Source organism: Peromyscus californicus, unplaced genomic scaffold, assembly GCF_007827085.1.
Source record: "Peromyscus californicus insignis strain IS unplaced genomic scaffold, ASM782708v3 Scaffold_19__1_contigs__length_69161282, whole genome shotgun sequence".
In the NCBI taxonomy this organism is placed as follows: domain Eukaryota; kingdom Metazoa; phylum Chordata; class Mammalia; order Rodentia; family Cricetidae; genus Peromyscus; species Peromyscus californicus.
In genome coordinates, this window is record NW_026294491.1 from 8,019,254 (window position 1) to 8,038,654 (window position 19,401).

At 49.6% G+C, this 19,401-nt stretch overlaps 1 protein-coding gene across 3 annotated transcripts in view; it reads left to right on the top strand.

The window, feature by feature from the left end:
- Ubash3a (ubiquitin associated and SH3 domain containing A) overlaps positions 1–19,401 on the top strand; it is a 33,299-nt gene that overhangs the window by 10,244 nt on the left and 3,654 nt on the right. For 2 of the 3 annotated variants that reach the window (XM_052743868.1, XM_052743869.1), the window contains exons 5-12: positions 1,038–1,207; positions 2,536–2,744; positions 11,079–11,205; positions 13,140–13,239; positions 14,038–14,160; positions 16,568–16,660; positions 18,520–18,664; positions 19,269–19,375. In XM_052743868.1, coding sequence (XP_052599828.1) covers positions 1,038–1,207; positions 2,536–2,744; positions 11,079–11,205; positions 13,140–13,239; positions 14,038–14,160; positions 16,568–16,660; positions 18,520–18,664; positions 19,269–19,375 — 1,074 coding nt within the window. The remainder of the gene's footprint in view (positions 1–1,037; positions 1,208–2,535; positions 2,745–11,078; positions 11,206–13,139; positions 13,240–14,037; positions 14,161–16,567; positions 16,661–18,519; positions 18,665–19,268; positions 19,376–19,401) is intronic. The other variant, XM_052743870.1, reaches the window with a different exon arrangement.

A 19,401-nucleotide genomic window follows, 5' to 3' on the forward strand; every position in this document is an offset into this window, starting at 1 on the left:
CAAGTCAGAGCATGACTGTCAGTCAAGGCCCCTGTGGCGATGAGGACAAAGGTGAGGTCAGGTCTCTCCACAGGCAAGTCTGTGCCATTCCTGTGAAGACACCGGACTGCCTCCTCAGAGTCTGAAATGCTTTGTGATCCAGCTGACCCCAGACCTGGCTCTCCCGGGGACGCCACTCTCTGTTCTTTAACAACCTAAAAGACTCACAGGCCAACCAGGAGCCAAGGGGTTCTCAAGGTTAGAGGCCATCCCAAAGACTAGGCCTCGGCACGCCCAGGGCGGCCAGTGAGGAAAGGCAAATGAACGTTAGACATGCTGCGGGTTTTACAGGCCAGTGCTCAAGGAATTGTCTTCCTGAGACTCTGCTTCAAGCAAAAGGCATTGGTCTGGAGTGAGGATGTAGCTCAGAGGGTAGAGTGTTTGCCTAGCCACAGTGAGGCCCTAGGTTCAATCCCCGGCAACACACAAACCATGTACGGGAGTGTACACTTATGATCCTGGCACTCAGGAGGTAGAAGCGGGAGATCAGAAGTTCAAGGTCATCCTCAGCTACATAACAAGTTCAATGCAGTCTAGGACACACGAGATGCTGTCTCTAACTAAAACCGAAACAAAAACCTAGTCCTGGAGTCTAGGCCCTGTTGTGTGTGCACCAGAGGATGAAGGAGCCGTTCACTACATTTCTGTCCTTGAAGCTAGCTTGCAGACTAAGAGCTCTGAAGACCTGAGCCACATCCCTGTGCCTGTCTTTTGTTTTTCTTCAAAAACTCTGCAAGCATCCAACCACATCCTTCCTAACAGGGAGAGCCCAGTCCTTGCCTTGTCGAGAAAACGCCAACACTGAGGAGCAAGCGTGGTAGAACCCAGGCATGACCAGATAGGGTTTCTGTCTGTGCCAGGCAGGCAGGACTGACATTCAGGGACACCTTTCAGCACGCCTCTTCTCACCTGACATTCAGAATGGGTACCTAGCAGCCTATGTCCCCTCGACATTCAGGGTGAGATACTCAACATCCTGCGTTTCCTTGACTCCACAGACTGCACCGTCAAGCCCTGCACCAAGCAGCTGCACCTGACCTTGGCCCATAAGTTCTACCCTCACCACCAAAGGACCCTGGAGCAGCTGGCCAGAGCCATCCAGCCCAGCCACACCTGCCAGTGGACAGCTGCCCTATACTCCCGAGACATGCGTTTTGTGCATTACCAGGTGAGAGGACCTGGACCGCCTGGTGGGCTAGCCCAGCCTTCGTTGCTGGTAGGAGGTGAATAAATAAATGCTCCTCTGTCAGCACTCACTTCTACAACCCTCCCTGAAGAGAAGACTGGCCTCCCCTCTGCTAGATCCCTCTCTTCATGTGCAGTTTAGACGTAGCATTCCTTTATAGCTGAGTTGGCCATGCACAATCATTTCAAAAGACAATGAAAGCTCTCCCGTGGTATTAGAAAAGCCCATTGTCAAGATGTGTTAATATGTGGTTTGCTTATTAATTCACCCTGTGTAATGATTTTGGTGGGCTTCATTCCAAGGTTTCTTTCCTAAGAGCTGATTAGTTGAGGAAGAAAGTATGTTACACAGGGAATAAGTATGAAGGAGTCACCAAATTCTCTGTCATAAGAGAAGTTATGAATAGCTTCATACCAAGGAAGATGGATATACACATTTGGTCACACTGTAAGGTCTTTCCTATAAGAGAAACAGATACATGGATAAATGATGGATGAATGGATAAATGGGAAGGTGGGGGGTAGGTAGTTGAATAAGTGGATGGATAGATGGATGGATGGATAGATGGATGGATGGATAATAAAAATGAGTAGGTGAGTGGATGACAGATGAATGGATGGGTGGGTGGATGGATGCATAAGTGGATAGATGGATAAATGGGTGGAATAATGCACGGGTGGATAGACAGATGTCTGAATGGATGGGTAGATGGATGGATGAGGGGAGGAATGGGTAGATGAGTGGATGGACAGATGAATGAATGAATGAATGAATGAATGAATGAATGAATGAATAGGTGGGTTGAGAGGTGGGTAGGCATGTGGATGGATGAGTAGATAAATGGACAGATGGCTGACTAGACAAATGGATGAATGGGAAAATGAGTGGGTAGATGAATGGACAGACAGATGAATGAAAAAGTAGATGGAGGGATAGATGATGGGTGAGTGGGTGGGAAAATGGGTGTGTGAGTGAATGGACAGATGAATGGATGGGTGGATGGATGGCAGGTGAACAAACATGTTGGTGGGCAGATAAATGAATGGACAAGTGGGTTGGTGGATGGGTACTCAAAAGGATGGGTAGAAGAAAGGGAGACAGACATTAAACTTATTGGTATTTGGTACTGTTTCACACTGTTCCACACTGGCTCCACACTGTGCATCATTAGGCAAAGGCATGATGGGGGCTTGTAGGCATAAGACACCTCAGAGGAGCCAGAAGGCTAGACAGAAGATATCTGACTTCCTGCTGAAATTGTTTCCTAGCCAAACTCTCACTAAGACATGGGTCTACCACCTCCTTTCTAGACCCTGAAGGCGCTGTTCCAGTACAAACCCCAGAATGAAGACGAGCTGATGCTCAGGCCTGGTGACTACATCTTCGTGGACCCCACTCAGCAGGAGGAAGCCAGTGAGGGCTGGGCCCTCGGGATCTCACATCGGACTGGCTGCCGAGGCTTCTTGCCAGAGAACTACACAGAGCGAGCCAATGAGGCTGACACCTGGGTTAAGCACAGGTGAGAACTGCCCTCTCTGTGCCAGTTGCCACCTGAAACAGTGGGCACAGTGGTGATGGGCTTCTAGATGGTTCTGTCCTTAGAAAAACAGTCCCCATACTGGCCACATTATCCCTCTGCGCACACAGTAGACGTGTGATCTATTTATGGTTCTGCTGATAACCCTCTGGAAATCAGATGGCTTCAATTGCTCTTCTGAGATAGTACTGTGAATTACTTCCTTTTTATGAACATCACACAGTGCACACAGAGGTCAGAGCTGGGCCTCGTAGCGTTCTAAGGAGGGTTAGGAATTTTCTAGTGTTCTAGAACCAAATGACACAAATTTAAGTGGGTCCTCTGCTTGGGGTCCTACAAGGCTGTGATCCTTCCCTAAGCTCATGTGGTTGTGGGTGAAATGTAGTTCCTGGAAGCTGGCATTGTCCTGATGGTTCGTTTCTTCCGGCACAGTTGGCCGATTTCTTTATTTTAGCATTTAGCACCATCTGTCAAGGCTAAGGATTTTCAGAATGATCAGAACTAGGGTGGTGTTGCTTTTTGAATTTATTAGTTCCTCCCTCAACATATCTGTCTCCTCTCCCGTTTTACTATGAGCAAAAAGGAGAAATTTGGTGACAGCTTTGACACTGGGCTTAGAGATAGCCTGAGCTACTTAGCCAATTTCATTCTTTACCAGGTCTGTTCCCCATGAACAATGTTGCTAAGTGTTTGGCTGCAACACAGGGACCTTGCCCCAGCTTCCTATGTCTGTGTCTCAAACCTTGGCTGTCACCTCACACTCCATATGCATTCTGCCAGTAATAACCATGACTTCTTATTTGCTTTTTCACCGTGTGTGTGTGTGTGTGTGCGTGCGTGCGTGCGTGCGTGTGTGTGTGTGTGTGTGTTTATATGCGCACAAGCATGTTGTGCATGTGTGTTATGCATGCTTGCTGGACATTATCTGTGGACAGATTTTCTAGCCTCTCTATATCCAGGAAGCTTTTTCCTGTATCTCTTCTTATCAAAGCTGGCCCGCAGCTCACAAAGCTGTGGAAACTGTACTGTTTTATTTATGTGCCTATTGGAAGCTAAAGCGTACAGTAAAAGTTCTGGTAGCTAAAACTTCTGTTTAGAGTAAACTAAGAAGCAACGTATTTTGAATATTTGAAGCAAATGATTGATTTTGGTCATTTTTACAAAACCTTTTTTTTAAAAGTGTAGCTGTGGCTGGTGGAAGCTCATGGAAAAAATAACTAGACTTAGCAAGAAACTATTATTTTTTTTTTAAATGGAGATTTTTTTCTGGAAAATATTGAGATCAGAAGAGCCCTATGCTACTGTTTCTGCCCGTTATTTAAACTTACATTTGAGTTTGCATGACAGGCCGGGGACAGCATTTGTGCCCTTGGCGCCCCCTCACCACCAAATGCAGTTACCAGAGTAGGTCCCCCGCCACCCCTACCCAGGCAGGATCTCATGTAACCCAGGCTGCTGGGGACTCACTATGTTGCTCACTATATAGCCAAGGATTACCTTGAACTTCTGATCCTCCTGCCTCCAGCTCCAGAGTACTGGTATTACAGGCATGAGCAATCACATGAGTTTCATGTATGCTAGGCAACTTAGCCAACCATGGATTCTTACATGCAGTTAGGAATCTGTTATATACACTGATATAAAATAGCTTTTAAAATGCACCGATTCAGCCAGTTCTGCAGTGGGTCATTCCATGTCATCTTAGCCTCATATGCTAATTCATTAGAGCTGAGGAGCATACCTACAAACTCAGAAAGGCAAATTCAGCCACGATTCCAAGGTCTTTATATCAACTGTCGGCTCATGATCCACTGAGTCACAAGGGCCTGTGGAGAGAGCTGAAGACCCCCTCCTGTGAACGCTGAGTTCCCAGCTTGGGTGGTGACAGGATGAACAATGTCACAAAAATCAAGGAGACTTTGGTTGCCTGCAGACCCCACGTGATCAGTCAGCGGCTTCAGAAACAGCTGGCAGAACTTAAGACAGGAGATGATGGCGTCAGAGTCCAGGAGGCTGGGGCTTGGGTGGCCTGCAGCCCCCTGTCCTACTCTCCACAGCCGGGGCAGAAAACTTCACTCTGGCAGAGGAGCCACCAGGCAAAGAACAAGCCTGGATTCTGCAGCTACAGCAGAGCCTCTGCAGCGAGCTGTGGCTAGCAACATTCCACTTCCCTGTCAGTGTGTCACCTGCCTAAGTGTCCCACCTTGTGACCTGACCTTCCTGAGAGACTGCTTTCGGATAGGAGCCAGTGTATAGCCACAAAAATTGCAAGAAAAAGCAAGTTCTGGCTGAATGCTGTGGCGTACCTGATGGGGACACCCCCCCCCATATCAGAATCACCCCTTCCTCACAGGATAGCAGCAAGCCCCCTCCCTCCCTGGCTGACTGAGGGGTGACTGTAGGCTGGGAGGTGGCAGTAAGTTGGCTATGGCTTCTCACGGTGCTAAACATCCTTTTAAATGTTTAAAGAGGTTTAAAATCGGGGCATGGTGATGCTCAGCTTTAATCCCTGGACTTAGGAAGCAGAGGCAGGCAGACCTCTGTGAGTTCCAAGGCAGCCAGGGCTACACAGTGAGATCCTGTCTCAAGAGAGGCCCCAGCACATCTGAATGTGTCATGAAAGAGTTAAGCAGGGGGGTGTGTAGTCGGACAGCTGTGTGCACAGATAGTTGGCCAGTGGGCAGACAGCTTGCTGTCTAGACATTTGATATCTATCCCCCAAGGCCACAGGACTCACACAGGGAAGAATCGCTGGTATGCCACCGCTCAGGGGAAGATGTGCAAGCCACGTGGGAAGAGGCCCCTTCCTGCTCAGAGAACACCTCCCCAGCCCTGGAGGTGGCTGCCGTGTGAACACATTGTGATTTACCTACAGCCCACTAGCACCAGTGTGCCTTTAAGCTGGTGGCTCCAGGATTCTGAGGACCAGGAGGCCTGATCCGGTAACACGCCTGTTACCGGAAGGTGGCTGCTGCGGGGGAGGGCACACGCCTGAGCTCCCTGTTTCAGGCTTCTTCACAGGGTGCATGTGTACAGCCTGGCTGTAGCTCAGAGAGGCAACAGCTGGAAGTTAGAGCCCAGGAGAAGCTGAAGCCGTCTTCCAACCACGCGAGGATGATTCCATCACAGAAGACGACATCGAATCCCACAAAGCTGGTGGCAGGAGACGCCCACATAGCGAGGGTACTGTTGTGGGATGAGATGTCTCCCTCCCAAAACTCCTCTCCTATATTGAAGCCCGGGTGGGTGTTTTGTTTTTTTTGTTTTTAAGAAAAGGACCTTTAAATTAAGGTGAAACAAGATCTTACTATGATCCCTTTTCCAGTCTTACTTTGTTCAGAGGGAGGATCATTGAGGACCCAGGGGGAAGATGCCATCTTATCTTCAAGCCCAGGACAGAATCCTCAAGATGAATCACAAGCCCCTTGATCTTGGACCTCCCACTCTCCAGGGCAGTGAGAAAATGAAACCTGTTCTGTCACAGAAGCCCCAGTCTGTGTGACAGTAACCCGAGGATACTAACGTGGTGACTTTGTCTTTGAAATGCCACACACTGGGGTGACCCCCTTCTAAGAACAAAGGAAAATGGAAACATCTATTTCTACGGCACAAGTTAAACCGCTAACTGACTCCCTTAAGTCCAAGAGAAAAACAAAAATGTCACACGCTCCCTTCTCTCCCTTCACCACCAACACGCCCACCACCCTCTTGCTTGCATTTTTAATTGAAAGACTAGTGGACAAACTCGACTTCCTCTCTGACTGTAAAGTTCACAGATGTCACTCAGAGATAACAATGGTTTTACTGTCTGATCACGAGCCCCGGGTTACACAGGTGTCCTCGCCTTGCCCTCGGGAAGAAGAAAGCAACCAGTACTTCCTGAGTCAGGATGTTTCAGCTGTGCCTGCCCTGTGTGACATGCTTATTGAAGAGGGGCTGTAAGCGGCTCCAGTGTATGTCACTCTTCAGCTACGGGATCCACTGACGCCGGCATTTCAACCCACTAGCGTCTGCAGTGTGAGAATGCGTGAGGAAAGTCCATGCCCCTTTGGTTGTATGCCTAGCCTCTAACGGCTGAGCCATGGCTCCAGCCCAAGTCCATCTGGAAGAGCCCATAAAAGATTACAAATCAAGACAGGACAGGACGCAATGACAGGGACAGAGGTCCATAACTTATGGGTAACCAAAAAATACATGGCAAGACTAGATAAATAGCTCAGCAGTTAAGAGCTGAGTCCTCTCAGACGACCCAGGTTCAATTCCCAGCACCAACTTCATGGCTCACAACTATCTGTAACTCCAGTCCCAGGGGATCTGATGCCCTCCTCCAGCCTCCATGGATATCAGGCATATGCATGATGGACAGACATACATACAGGCAAAACTTTGGTATACATAAAATAAAATAAAACATTTAAATGCATGAACTATGTCAAAATCAATAGATTTTTCTATACCTGGATAACAGGTTTCTCTGCCAACGCAGCAAACCAGATTAAGCCGAATTGAAAAATTATAATAACAGGTTTATTTGAGCAAAGCAATTCCCAGGTGGGTTCTCCAGTCCCAGGAATGGAGGCCAGAGAAGCCACACGCCTGAACTAAAGCGAGGAGATTATATAGCCTGTAGGCGAGGGGTGATGACGCATCCGCCACAAGCTGGATTTGTGCCCAAGTAAGGTCAAAAGCTGGAATGCTTAGGCAGGGACTCGGGCTGCTGGCAGCAGCAGGGGAGGAAGTTACAATCTCGTCACCAGGAATGCGGAACTGGGCTTTTTGGCGCCTTTTCTTTGTTGGAGATTCTCTGAGATGGTGGGGTTTGGAGAGAGAGAGAGACAGGATTGGGACTTTCCTGGTCATGGAAGGACAAGCTGGAGGTTCCAACCTACAAAAATGCCACAAAGGTCACAGGGGTCAAGCAGACAGCTATAGCCAAGATGCAGCGTGAATGATGCCATGTTGCTCTAGACAGGTCTCAGGCTAGAATCACGGGGAGCTGTTGGCTGCCACATGATAATCTGTTATAAGAAAAGGGCTGAGTAAATAAAAACCTACCTCATGGGTGGTTAAGGAGAGTGAACCACAAGGACCTGTCAACTTCAGAGTCACTTCCGGGTTTGATGACACTTAGGACAAAGTCCTGGAGCGATCGTTTGTTTGAATGTCACAGAAAGAATGAAGCATTTTTATCTAGAAGAAACTGTAGGAGAGAAGAGCTGAGAAGATTCTGGGAGCAAAGTGATGAGGGGGATCAGTCTGCGGCTCAGCTCGTCAAGTCCTTGCCCAGCCTGGGTTTGATCCGCAGCAACCCCTAAACCTAGATGTGGCGGTGCACACCTGTAGTCCCAGCACTTGGCTGGAGGATCAGGAGTTCAAAGTTATCCTTGGCTCATAGTTAGTCTAAGGCCAACCTGGCATATGTTGTGAGACCCTGTCTCAAAAAATATATTATTTTAAAGAAGACATTCATGGTATAATACATTAAAAGATCAAAAGGAAAGGTGACAGCTGAGTGGGGCAAACCAGGTCTTGGGTGACAGAGAGGCTTTCTTGGCATCCTGGAATCCATGTCTGGGATCCCCACAGAAGCTGGTGGGGAAGAGTGAAAGACATCAATGGCATTTATACCCCATCCACATAGTTCACCCAAGTCAAAGCCTGGCAGAGATAAGAAATAAATAGAAAGCGTGTCTCTGGCTTCTGGGCTGCGAGAACTTGGATGGTGCAGAAGCAGCCGGGTATCTCAGAACGCTTAGTAGGCCTGTCTTTGATGGTGACCAGTCACTGCCTGACATTCATGACCTCTGTACGTTCAGAATGACAAGGGGCACCACAGGACAGAACAAGACGCTATGGACTCCATACTCCTGCGAGAGGCGTCCGTCTGAGCAGGTTCCTGCCTGAACCTCTCCTTTGACTCTGGCCCCAGCTGGTCCTGAGCCATATTCTCTCACCCAAAGCCAGCTCAGTGGTGCCACGTGCAGCTGCATCTCACTAGAGGAGATCCAGACTTAAAGCAGGCCACGTCAGCCCTTCCCAAACTCCTCATCTCGTTTGAGAGCGATTCAGTCTTTCCTATCACTCAGCCAGAAAGCCCGGAGTCGAGCTTGGATACGTGTCAGTGGTAAAGCACTTGTCTAATGTGGGAGGCCCAGGTATGATCCCTAACACTGCAGAGCAAGGATGTGAGGGAGAGGAGGATGGGGGAGGGGGAAGGGAGAGAAGCCTGGTGTGGAATCCTTCCCATCACCCATTGCCCAGGCTCTGGATCTAGTCTATCAAGAGCGGCTCTTCACATAGTCAGCAAATCTAACTGTTCCTTCCACTCCAGGCACAAACCTCAGGTGAACCTGTAGCATCTGGGTTCTGCACCCACAAAAGCTCCTCTGTTGCATGCCTCTCCTCCCTTGGCTCCTTCTGTTCCAGACACACTGACCTCTGCTGCCCCTCAAACCCTCAACAGAGTCGAGTCCCCTCACGACTACCTCCTCAGCCTGCCCCTCCATCCCCATCCACCCACCTGGTACGTCACCCACAACCCTGAGGGGCTTAGGGGAGTTGTTCCCACCCCCCAGATAACCAGGAGCCTACTCAGCCAGGCCACTCCTGCCTTATTGCAGCCCATAATACTCCACCTTCTGAAACTCTACTTTGCAATCTGCTTTTCCCGAAAAACTGGGTCAGAGTCTAAATATGGGTGGATGCGGAGAAGATTAAGTGGTTGAATTCGGTGGCTGACGGAATCATGGGGACCTTTTCTTTTTCAGTGTGTTGCAACCGTTTCCCATGTTTCCAATAATGACTAGAATCAAGATGTTCCTTGTACCTAAAAGAATTGGAGAGTAACCCTGCTGGGTCAACAGGAAATGAGAGCAAAGGTTCTCAGACACAAAGGGTGGTAGGCAGGACGTCTCACAGATGCAACCCAGAAGAGCCCAGAATGGCTGTCCAAGAATCACATAAGCAATTAGCTGTCACTGGGGCTGGGAATTATTTTTAAATCGCTTATAGAAACTTTTCCTTGTATGGCTTCTACCCTGGGGAAATCACTCCTTTACTGCTCCAGGGAGGAGTCACATGACCATTGCTCTGTGTTGCTCATTCCCCCTCTCTCGGGCCACCTACTTGTTCCTTCCAGACAGGAAGGAACCCTGTGAGTATAACGCCCCTTGCTGTTTCATATCTTGGGGTTCTCACTCCAATTTGCTTTGACTCTCCCCTACCTGAGTTCCCGAACACCTGTCCACCTCACGGCACTTTAAGTAATTCACAGTTTCCTGGTTACCTGGCAAGTCCTCAGGTGCCTCAGTACCCAGCACCCACAGAGCACATCCCCGTGCTCCCACAGAGCACATCCCCATACTCCCACAGAGCACACCCCCATGCTCCCACAGAGCACATCCCCATGCTCCCACAGAGCACATCCCCATGCTCCCACAGAACACATCCCCATGCTCCCACAGAGCACATCCCCACGCTCCCACAGAGCACATCCCCATGCTCCCACAGAGCACACCCCCATGTTCCCACAGCTCTTTAGGGTGTCTGGCCACTATTCCAGTATCCCACCTACTTCCACCTGAACAGATGGTAAATCAGAGGATGGTGTGTGAGAAAAACAGATTTGATGTTCACCAAAGGCACAGAACCAGTAGGATGTAGAGATGGGGGTGAGACACAGAAGGGAGGGATCTGCTAAAGTTTTGATTGGCAGATCTGAAATCTGCACGGTGGCCTGGTAGGCCGGGCCTAGGAAAGATCTGAAGCTATAGCTTGTGTCTGAAGGTGGCCTGGAGACAGAATCTACCCTTCTGCGGAGACCTCCCTCTATCCTGTCCTAAGACATCTCACCCTACCCTACACACATGGGGTCTATTTTATTCCAGGTCTGTTGGCCTCACCACTAGAATCATCTAAAAGGTACCTTCTTAGTGACATTGAAAACAGAGCTTGGCACAGTGATGCACATCTGCAGTCCCAGCTACTTGGAAGGTTGAGGTGGGAGGCTGTCTTGAGCCAGGAGTTCATGGCCAGCCTGGGGAACATGGAGAAGCTGCCATCTCTAAAATAACATAGCATTTGAACAACACCTGGGCACGGTGTTGAGGCAGGTCTGGCATCATGGTGGTGCTAGGGTGATGAGCCAACCACAGGCTTCACGAGTCCTGTCCAAAGCACTCTGCACATTCATCTTATTTTTGTGGTCTTGATTCTTACTGTAGAGGTTGAGACAGATTTCCCAGGAACATCCATAATTAGATACCATGGTAACAACATCTTCTGTCTCTATTCACTGCCTCTCCTCTTCCCCCACAGGACATATACATTTAGTCTAGCCATGGACCTGAACTCTAGGAAGGATGGCGAAGCCAGCAGCAGGAGAAATGGAGAATTCCACACCCCGTCAATGTCAAGGAGCGTTAGTAGCATACAGGCTTTGCAGGTAACAGGACCCTGGTTGGTTGGTTGGTTGGTTGGTTGGTTGGTTGGTTGGTTTTCTTATTTTGGTTTGTTTTTTGTTTTGTTTTGTGTTTGTTAGTAAGCCGTGCTTGCTGGTTTAACACCCTGGTAGACATTAGCTGCTAGAGTCTGGCCTTTCTCCCAAGTGAGAATGGACCCCCACACACATAGGAGCCCCTCCTGAGGAATGATGCATCACTGCTAAGTACCCTCAGCAAGGCCTTCCCAAGAGCACAATGGACAGGTACCTTGTGACTGGGAAGTACAAAGGACAGCCTGAAAAGGAAGGAATGTTCCAGAGAGCTGCTGCCTCCTGTGACCTGAGGCTGCTGGACACTGTCAGGCGAACAATTAAAACAAAATAAAATATGGCCTCTGGATCCCTACATCACAGGTTTCTTTCATCCACCGACTCAACCAACTGGGGATGGAAAACATTATAGAAGACTACATCTTATCTTAATCAGCTCCCCAGTAGTGCATCAAAATACCTAAAATGACCAGCTTCAAAAAAAAACAAATATTTGTTTTGGTTTGTTATGGTCTTAGCGTCTTCAGTCCATCATCATTGGGCTCTGTTGCTTTGGGCCTCTGGTGGTACAACTTACCATGATGGAGGCAGATGGCAGAGGAGACTTGGTTACCTGACAGAAGCCAGAAAGCAAAGGCAGGAAGGGGCTGGGTCCCAATAACTCTTCAAAGTCGCAATCCAGTGACCTAACTCCTTCCCACCAGGCCCTGCCTCCTAAAAGTCCCTGTCTCAGCAGTACCATAGGCTGGCAACCAAGCTTTCCACGTGCAAGTCTTTGATTGACATTCAAGATCCAAACTGGCTGTGGTGACACATGTCTGTAATCCCAGCACTTGGGAGGTAGAGGCAGGAGGATTGCTGTGAGTCTGAGACCAACCTGGGGTACATAGAAAGTTCCAGGCAGCCTGGGCTACAGTGTCAGACCATGTCTCAAAAGAAAGGAAGGAAAGAAGAGAGGGAGGGAGGGAGGGAGGGAAGGAAGGAAGGAAGGAAGGAAGGAAGGAAGGAAGGAAGGAAGGGAGGAAGGAAGGAAGGAAGGAAGGAAGACAATATAGTTTCACCAGTACTGAACACATACAGACTTTCCCTGCCAGTGTTATCTAAACAATACGGCACAGCTGTTGGTCACATGGCATTAAACGGCATTAGGTGTTTAAGTTGCCTGAGATGAGTTAGAATACACAGGGGATGTGTCTATGATCAATGCAAATATCATGTCATTGTATACAAGGGACTTGAGCATCTGTGAATTTTGGTACCTGCAGGGGTCCTCGGCCCACCTCAGGTGCACTGAGGGATGCTGTCCTGCTCACTAAGAGCGCTTGGGCAAGCAGAGGTTGTCCAGCTAGAGGAAGACAATGAAGAAGAGGAGCAAGACTTCTTACCTGGGTGCTCAGAGGAAAAACACATACCTGGGTGCAGCGAGAAAGCTACCTTGGGGTGGGTTCAAACATGGGCAGTCCTGGAGGGCTTCTCAGGAAAGGAGGAGCAGCAGTAAATGAGGAAACTATAAATAGCTTGACATTTGATAGAGAAAGGAGAGGAAATGGCAAGAAAGAAAGAGGAGAAAAGAAGGGAGGGAAGGAGGGAGGTAGGAAGGAAGAAAGATGATAGATAGATAGATAGATAGATAGATAGATAGATAGATAGATAGATAGATAGACAGATAGATGCATGCATACATACATACATACTTGGAAGAGACAAAAAGGTTGAAAAGTACATGTCGTCTATGATGGGGTGACCCACCCTCATCACTGTGAAGGCTGGCAGCCTGACCCCAGTGGCTGAGCATCTTGGGAGAGGCTCTGTCTCTAGGCAATGGCTGGTGGATACTATAGAGAGAGTCTGATCAATAACTCTGTGTCCCATTGCTCCCACTCCAGGCTACCATCGCGAGGAGAGGTGTGCTGGTAGTACGCCATGGGGAGAGAGTGGACCAGGTCTTTGGGAAGTCTTGGCTACAGCAGTGCACTACCACCGATGGTAGGTTGAGTCTGGGTGACTCTAGACAGACTGTCTCTGTGTCCTTGAGGGATCCTAGATCCCAGCAGTACTGTCCTCTAGAGCAGCCAAGGCACAGCTGCTGCTAGGAAATGGCTTTGGGGTCACTTGGGTGGGTATGGAAACCCACCCACATACACATTGGTCACATGTCTGAGCCAGGCCCTTGGCACCAGTCCAGTGACTTGTGACAATTCTGGTTTCCCCTTTTCTATGATGAGAGAGATTCAGCCACTTGTTTCTGGTCCCACAGCTCATAGCTAAGGGTCAGAATTCCTACCAGATTGACAGATCTGAGAGGTCAGTGTCAAATTCAAGGGGACCACAGTGTCATGCAGCCCCTGTTTTCTGGTCCTACATTTAAGCACCTGACTGAAGAGTTCCCAAGGTGGGGGACCTCCAGCCAAGTGTGTACTGTCCCAACATCAGCAATACACCTAGGAGGCTTCATACTGCCCCCAGTCAACTGATACCCACTCAGAAGCCTATCTTGGAGACACACGCTTCCTCTCCCTTGTGTGAGTGATGAGGGCTGAGAAGATGAAGTAGGCTCCTAGTCCCTGGGGCTCAAACCTATGTGCTCTGCATTTGAGAATATGTTACAGGCCTGCAGAGCAATATTTGCTCCATTGAATCCACATCACAGAACATTCTAGAAACGACAGCATTGGCAAGGACTTAGGCAATACCCTTCCCATGTGGATCTCGGTTTTGGAATCTTGAGGGACAAATGGATCTGATTCAGTGGTCCCAGATGTCTGCCACTTGTTTCTACTTTAGGAAAATACTACAGGCCAGACCTGAACTTCCCCCGCAGCCTGCCCAGGAGGAGCAACGGTATCAAAGACTTTGAAAATGATCCGCCCTTATCATCCTGTGGAATTTTCCAGGCCAGACTTGCTGGTATGTGTAGCTTGAATTCTAATAGGTCTTATACTAAAAACCCAGTGCCTTATATTGGGGTAATTGCTGAAAGATCAGAGAGATAAAGGAACAAGCCACAGACACCTCTTACCTCTAGGACTTCTCAGCCTGAAAAAAACCTCTAGTTCCTGTCTCCTCACACCTTATATACCTTTCTCTGCCCACCATATTACTTACTTCCTATTGCTGGGCTTGAAGGCATGTGACTTCCCACATACTGAGATTAAAGGCATGAGATCTCAAGTGCTGGGATTAAAGGTGTGTCACCACTGCCTGCTCTGTTTCTCTCCTAGACTGAGTCAATCTCATGTAGTCCATGGTGGCTTTGAACTCACAGAGATCCAAACTGATCTCTGCCTCCCACGTGCTAGGATTAAAGGTGTGTGCCACAACTGCCTGGCCTCTATGTTTAATCTAGTGGCTTGTTCTGTCCTCTGATCTTCAGGCAAGTTTTATTAGGGTACACAATATATCATCACAGGTATGTTTAAGAGTGCTCCCACCAGAGAGAAAGTGATAATAAGGATCTTAGCTGTGTACACTGAGCCCCTGCCAAGCATCCTTTGACAGTAGTACTGATGCCTTCCATACTCTGCCCATACAGGGACACAGAGATTGTCTTAGTGACTGTTTTATTGCTGTGAAGAGATGTGATCAAGGCAACTTATAAAAGGAAGCATGTAATTGAGGGCTTGCTTACAGTTTCAGAGGGTTAGGCCATGACCATCATGGCAGGCAGGCATGGAGCTATAGCAGTAACTGAAAGCTTATCTCCTGATCCACAGGCAGGATGCAGAGGGAGCCTGGGCCTGATATGAGCTTTTAAAACCTCAAAGCCCAACCCCCATGACACACCTCCTCCAACAAGGCCACACCTCCTAATCCTTCCCAAACAGTTCCACCAACTGGGGACCAAATATTCAAATACATGAGCTGGGGTGGGGCATTCTCATTTAAACCACCACAGAGGTGTTAGATGATTTAGCCAGGGTCACACAGCTAGTGGCCAAAAGTGGAGCAGTCTGATCCAGTAATGGATGGTTGGTGATGTGAGCAATGAAATACAGGGAGAGGGACACCGTAGGGAGAGGAGGGATCAGTAAACACCAGATGCACCAAGAGCATCACTGGTAAAATTAACACCGAGCTGGGGAGTCGGCTCAGTCGGCCAAGTGTTTGCTGTGCAAGCAGAAGCACCTGGATCTGATACTCAGAACCTACATGAAAAAAGCTGGGTGTGGTGGCGTGTACTTGTATTCCCTGTGCTAAGGACATGGAGACAGGCTGCTGCTCCCTAGCAAGCCAGCTCCGGGGCCAGCCAGCCTAGCCTAGCCTACACGGTGAGTTTCCAGGCCAGTGAGAAATGCTATCTTACAGGGTGGACACCATTCCTGAGGATGACTTTTGAGGTTGACCTCTGACCTCCATATACATACACACACACAAACACACACACACACACACACACACACACACACACACACACACGGCACACCTCCTCACGGGTTGTATTGCACTGTCCCTCAGAGCTTTGAGTTAATGACTGGGTATTCTCCTTCCACGAGATCTAATTTGGGGAGCTGATGAGATTTGAGTTTGTCTGCTTTGTATTTTATAAATTTAGGAAGCTGAGCCTAAGGGGACGAACAGGCACCCCAGTCTCTGGCTGGTTAGTTAAAGGAACCCAGTAGAACCAGCTCTCTTGCTCCTCTCCCTGCGTGAACACACACAATGCTTGCCTGCCAGCTCTCTGGATGGGGATGCCGCGTTCATACTGTGGCTGTTTCAGGCTCCCAGTGAGACAATGGTTGGCTCTGAAGTTGGGATACACCAGCCACACACAGCCCAACAGGGTCCCTTCTCCCTCAGGGCAATGCACACATGTGTCTGCATGTGACATGTATGTGTGTCCCAGAAGTCCTGTCTTTAGGCCTAAACACTTATGGAGATGTTTGAGCAGCTCTCGATGTGTGTGTACCTTGTGTGGGTGACAAGTCACTTCCAGTGTCACAAAAAAAACATGGTTGGATTACAGCCTATCATTCCACAAGCCATGGATGGCTTTGAAATGACCAACTAGATGACCATGAAGGTGTAAAGCAATGTCCATGTTAAGCCTACAGTGCAGATCTGACTTGAGCAGGGCATGGTGGGCTCTCAGTCCATGGAGTCACTTCTATCTGGAGCCCGTGGCTCCTTCCAGACTCACCCAGGCTATGATTAGAACTCATGTCCTCAGGGGTGCAGGACTGGGGTCTTCCCTGGCTGCTATTGGCCACTCTCTGATTCTGAGGTCACACCCATGCCTTGTAACATGGGCCCCTCCATCTTTCAACACAGCCAAGGCTGATGATGCGTGAAGTGTGTTTCCTACCTTGTTTTCCAGGAGAGGCTCTGCTGGACAGCGGCATCCGAGTCACAGCGGTCTTTGTGTCTCCAGCCCTGCGCTGTGTGCAGACAGCCAAGCACATCCTGGAAGGTGGGTGAGAAGTTCAGCAGACCCTCCTTTTAACTTGATCTTGAGGTCACTCTCCGTGGGAAGCAAAGAGGGGTTGGAGGTGAATGAGATGATGGACAGGGAATGACCACATCTAAGCCAAGAGGCGGTTAGAAACTGCCTTCTAGGAGCTGCTGGGAGAAATGAGCCACTAACATCCTAGAATGCTAAGGTTTTAGGACCCATGGTAGGACCACTGGTGTCACAGGATCAACGTCTGTCATCATACTTTGCCCCGTGGTTCCTTTCTGCAAAGTGTCTCAGTACTTAGAAAGGAACATTCACAAGCCTAGAAAGCTGGGGCTGCTGTGGACCCTTCTAGATCCAACATGCATGACATCCCAGAGTAGGGTCGATGCTCGGAGGGAGCTGTCCAGCATCACCTGACTGTCAGGGCACCATGACAGTCCTCTCAGCCATGCAAGATGGTGTAGCCACCTGGGCAGCTGGTGGTCACATGAGATCTACCCACACTTAGGGGGTCATGGAAGTGTTTGCTGCAGGGGATGGAAGCCCTCTTTGTCCAAGGTCAGCAGTCAGGAGGCAGGGGCCCTGCCCCCCATCTGAACCCCTCTCGATTACACTTTCATCCCATTCACAGCCTTGCTTGACAGGCCTTTGGGGCAGGATGTAAGATGCTTAGGGGAGGGTAAGCTGTGAGCAGTCAGAACGTTCCAAACGTTTCTCTCTGACCCCTTACCTCCTGCCCCATCGGTCACGTGCCCCACTGTCACTGTCGTCACATCATTCTATCAAGAGTGAGGCTGTGGCATGGGTTGAGTGAGCTGTATTTGAAGTTAGAGTGACACCCTAGGGTGGAACTGCTGCCTGTGGTGTCCCCCTAACAAGGCAGCATGGTCCATCCTGGTAGGCATAGTGTCAGTCCTTGGACTTCTACAGCTGCCTGTGGTATCCCCCTAACAAGGCAGCATGATCCATCCTGGTGGGCAACATGGTGTCAGTCCTTGGACTTCTACAGCTGCCTGGTGGTTTAGGTCTCAGAGACGGCAAAACTGAACTTAAAGCCCAGGATGACCTTTGCCAGGAAAGAGTCACACTTGTGAAGGGTTTCCTTGGACTCGTGGATAGGTCGGTGTTCTAGTTTGCTGTTCCATTACTGTGATAAAACACTAACCAAGCCGGGCGGTGGTGGCGCACGCCTTTAATCCCAGCACTCGGGAGGCAGAGCCAGGCGGATCTCTGTGAGTTCGAGGCCAGCCTGGGCTACCAAGTGAGTTCCAGGAAAAGGCGCAAAGCTACACAGAGAAACCCTGTCTCGAAAAACCAAAAAAAAAAAAAAAACACTAACCAAAACCAACTGGGGGAGGAAGAGGCATATTTGACTTACACTTCCATGTCAGCGTCCATCAGTCAGAGAGGTTGTGGTAGGAGCTCAGAGCAGGAACCTGGAGGCAGGAGCTGAAGCTGTGGAGGAGCGCTGCTGACTCCTGGCTTGCCCCGCCCCCATGGCTTGCTCAGCCTGCTTTCTTAGAGCAACCAGGATCGCCTGTCCAAGAATGGCACCACCCACAGTGCTTTTGACCCTCCTGTGTCAGTAATTAATCAAGGAAACGGGCATAGTGGTGGACGCCTTTAACCTCAGCACTTGGGATACAGAGGCAGGCAGATCTCCGGGAGTCCAAGGACTCTACATAGTGAGTTGCAGGACAGCTAGAGACTAGCCTACAGACCAGTCTTATGAAGACATTTTCTCAACTGAGGTTCCTCTTCCCAGAGGTCTGCCTTGTGTCGAGTTGACAAAGCCACTGACTAGCATGGTAGACCTAGCTATGAAGAAATGTCTTTAGGTAACGTGCATGCTTGTTTTGCATCGACCCCAGAACTCAAACTGGAGAAGAGGCTGAAGATAAGGGTTGAGCCTGGAGTCTTCGAATGGATGAAGTGGGAAGCCAGCAAGGCCACCCCGACCTTCCTGAGCTTGGAGGAGCTGACAGAGGCACACTTCAATGTTGACCCTGATTACAGGTAGGCACCTTGCAATTCTCTGCTATTGAGGCTTCTCTAGCTCATGTTAAAGAAAGTATACCTACTGAGATGGGGCCCTGCAGTGGAGAGTGAGGTACATTGAGCTGTGGGTATAGGATGAGCAGGAGGGAGGCCGTGGGAAATGGCATGAGGGTTGTGGTCTTGCTCAGCCAAGCCAGCAAGACTCCTGGTGAAGGTAGCTACAGTGAACACACATCATCTTGGGGCCATGGAGGCTGGGGAACCTGACCACCTGGGGGAGGTGGGGTGCTCCTCCTAAAACTGGCCCTGCAGGGATGGACATAGAGGGACCTCATCCAGAAGAGGGTCCTTGTGAAGGGGAGTGTCTTTGTCCTTCTCCAGGGTGACTGACTGGGATGTACAGAATTCCTGTTGCTCAGTCAGCATCCATGCTGGGGGTGGGTACCACAGCCCTCTGCTGATGTGGAACACATCCAGAAGCCCCTGCTGGCTATGAACCCATGAGCCCTGTCTGACAGGCATCTGGAGGATCATGGTCCCTCTCAGCTGCTCCAGCACACACCCTCTTGGTCCCCAGAAGGCTCTAAGACAGCAGCCGTATCTCTCTCCATCCTCCTTTCAGGCCTGCGTTCCCCCGCTGCTCCCTCATGCCAGCTGAGAGCTATGACCAGTACGTGGAAAGGTGCGCCGTGAGCATGGGGCAGATCATCAACACATGCCCACAGGACAGTGAGTGTCCCACAGATTGGAGGAGG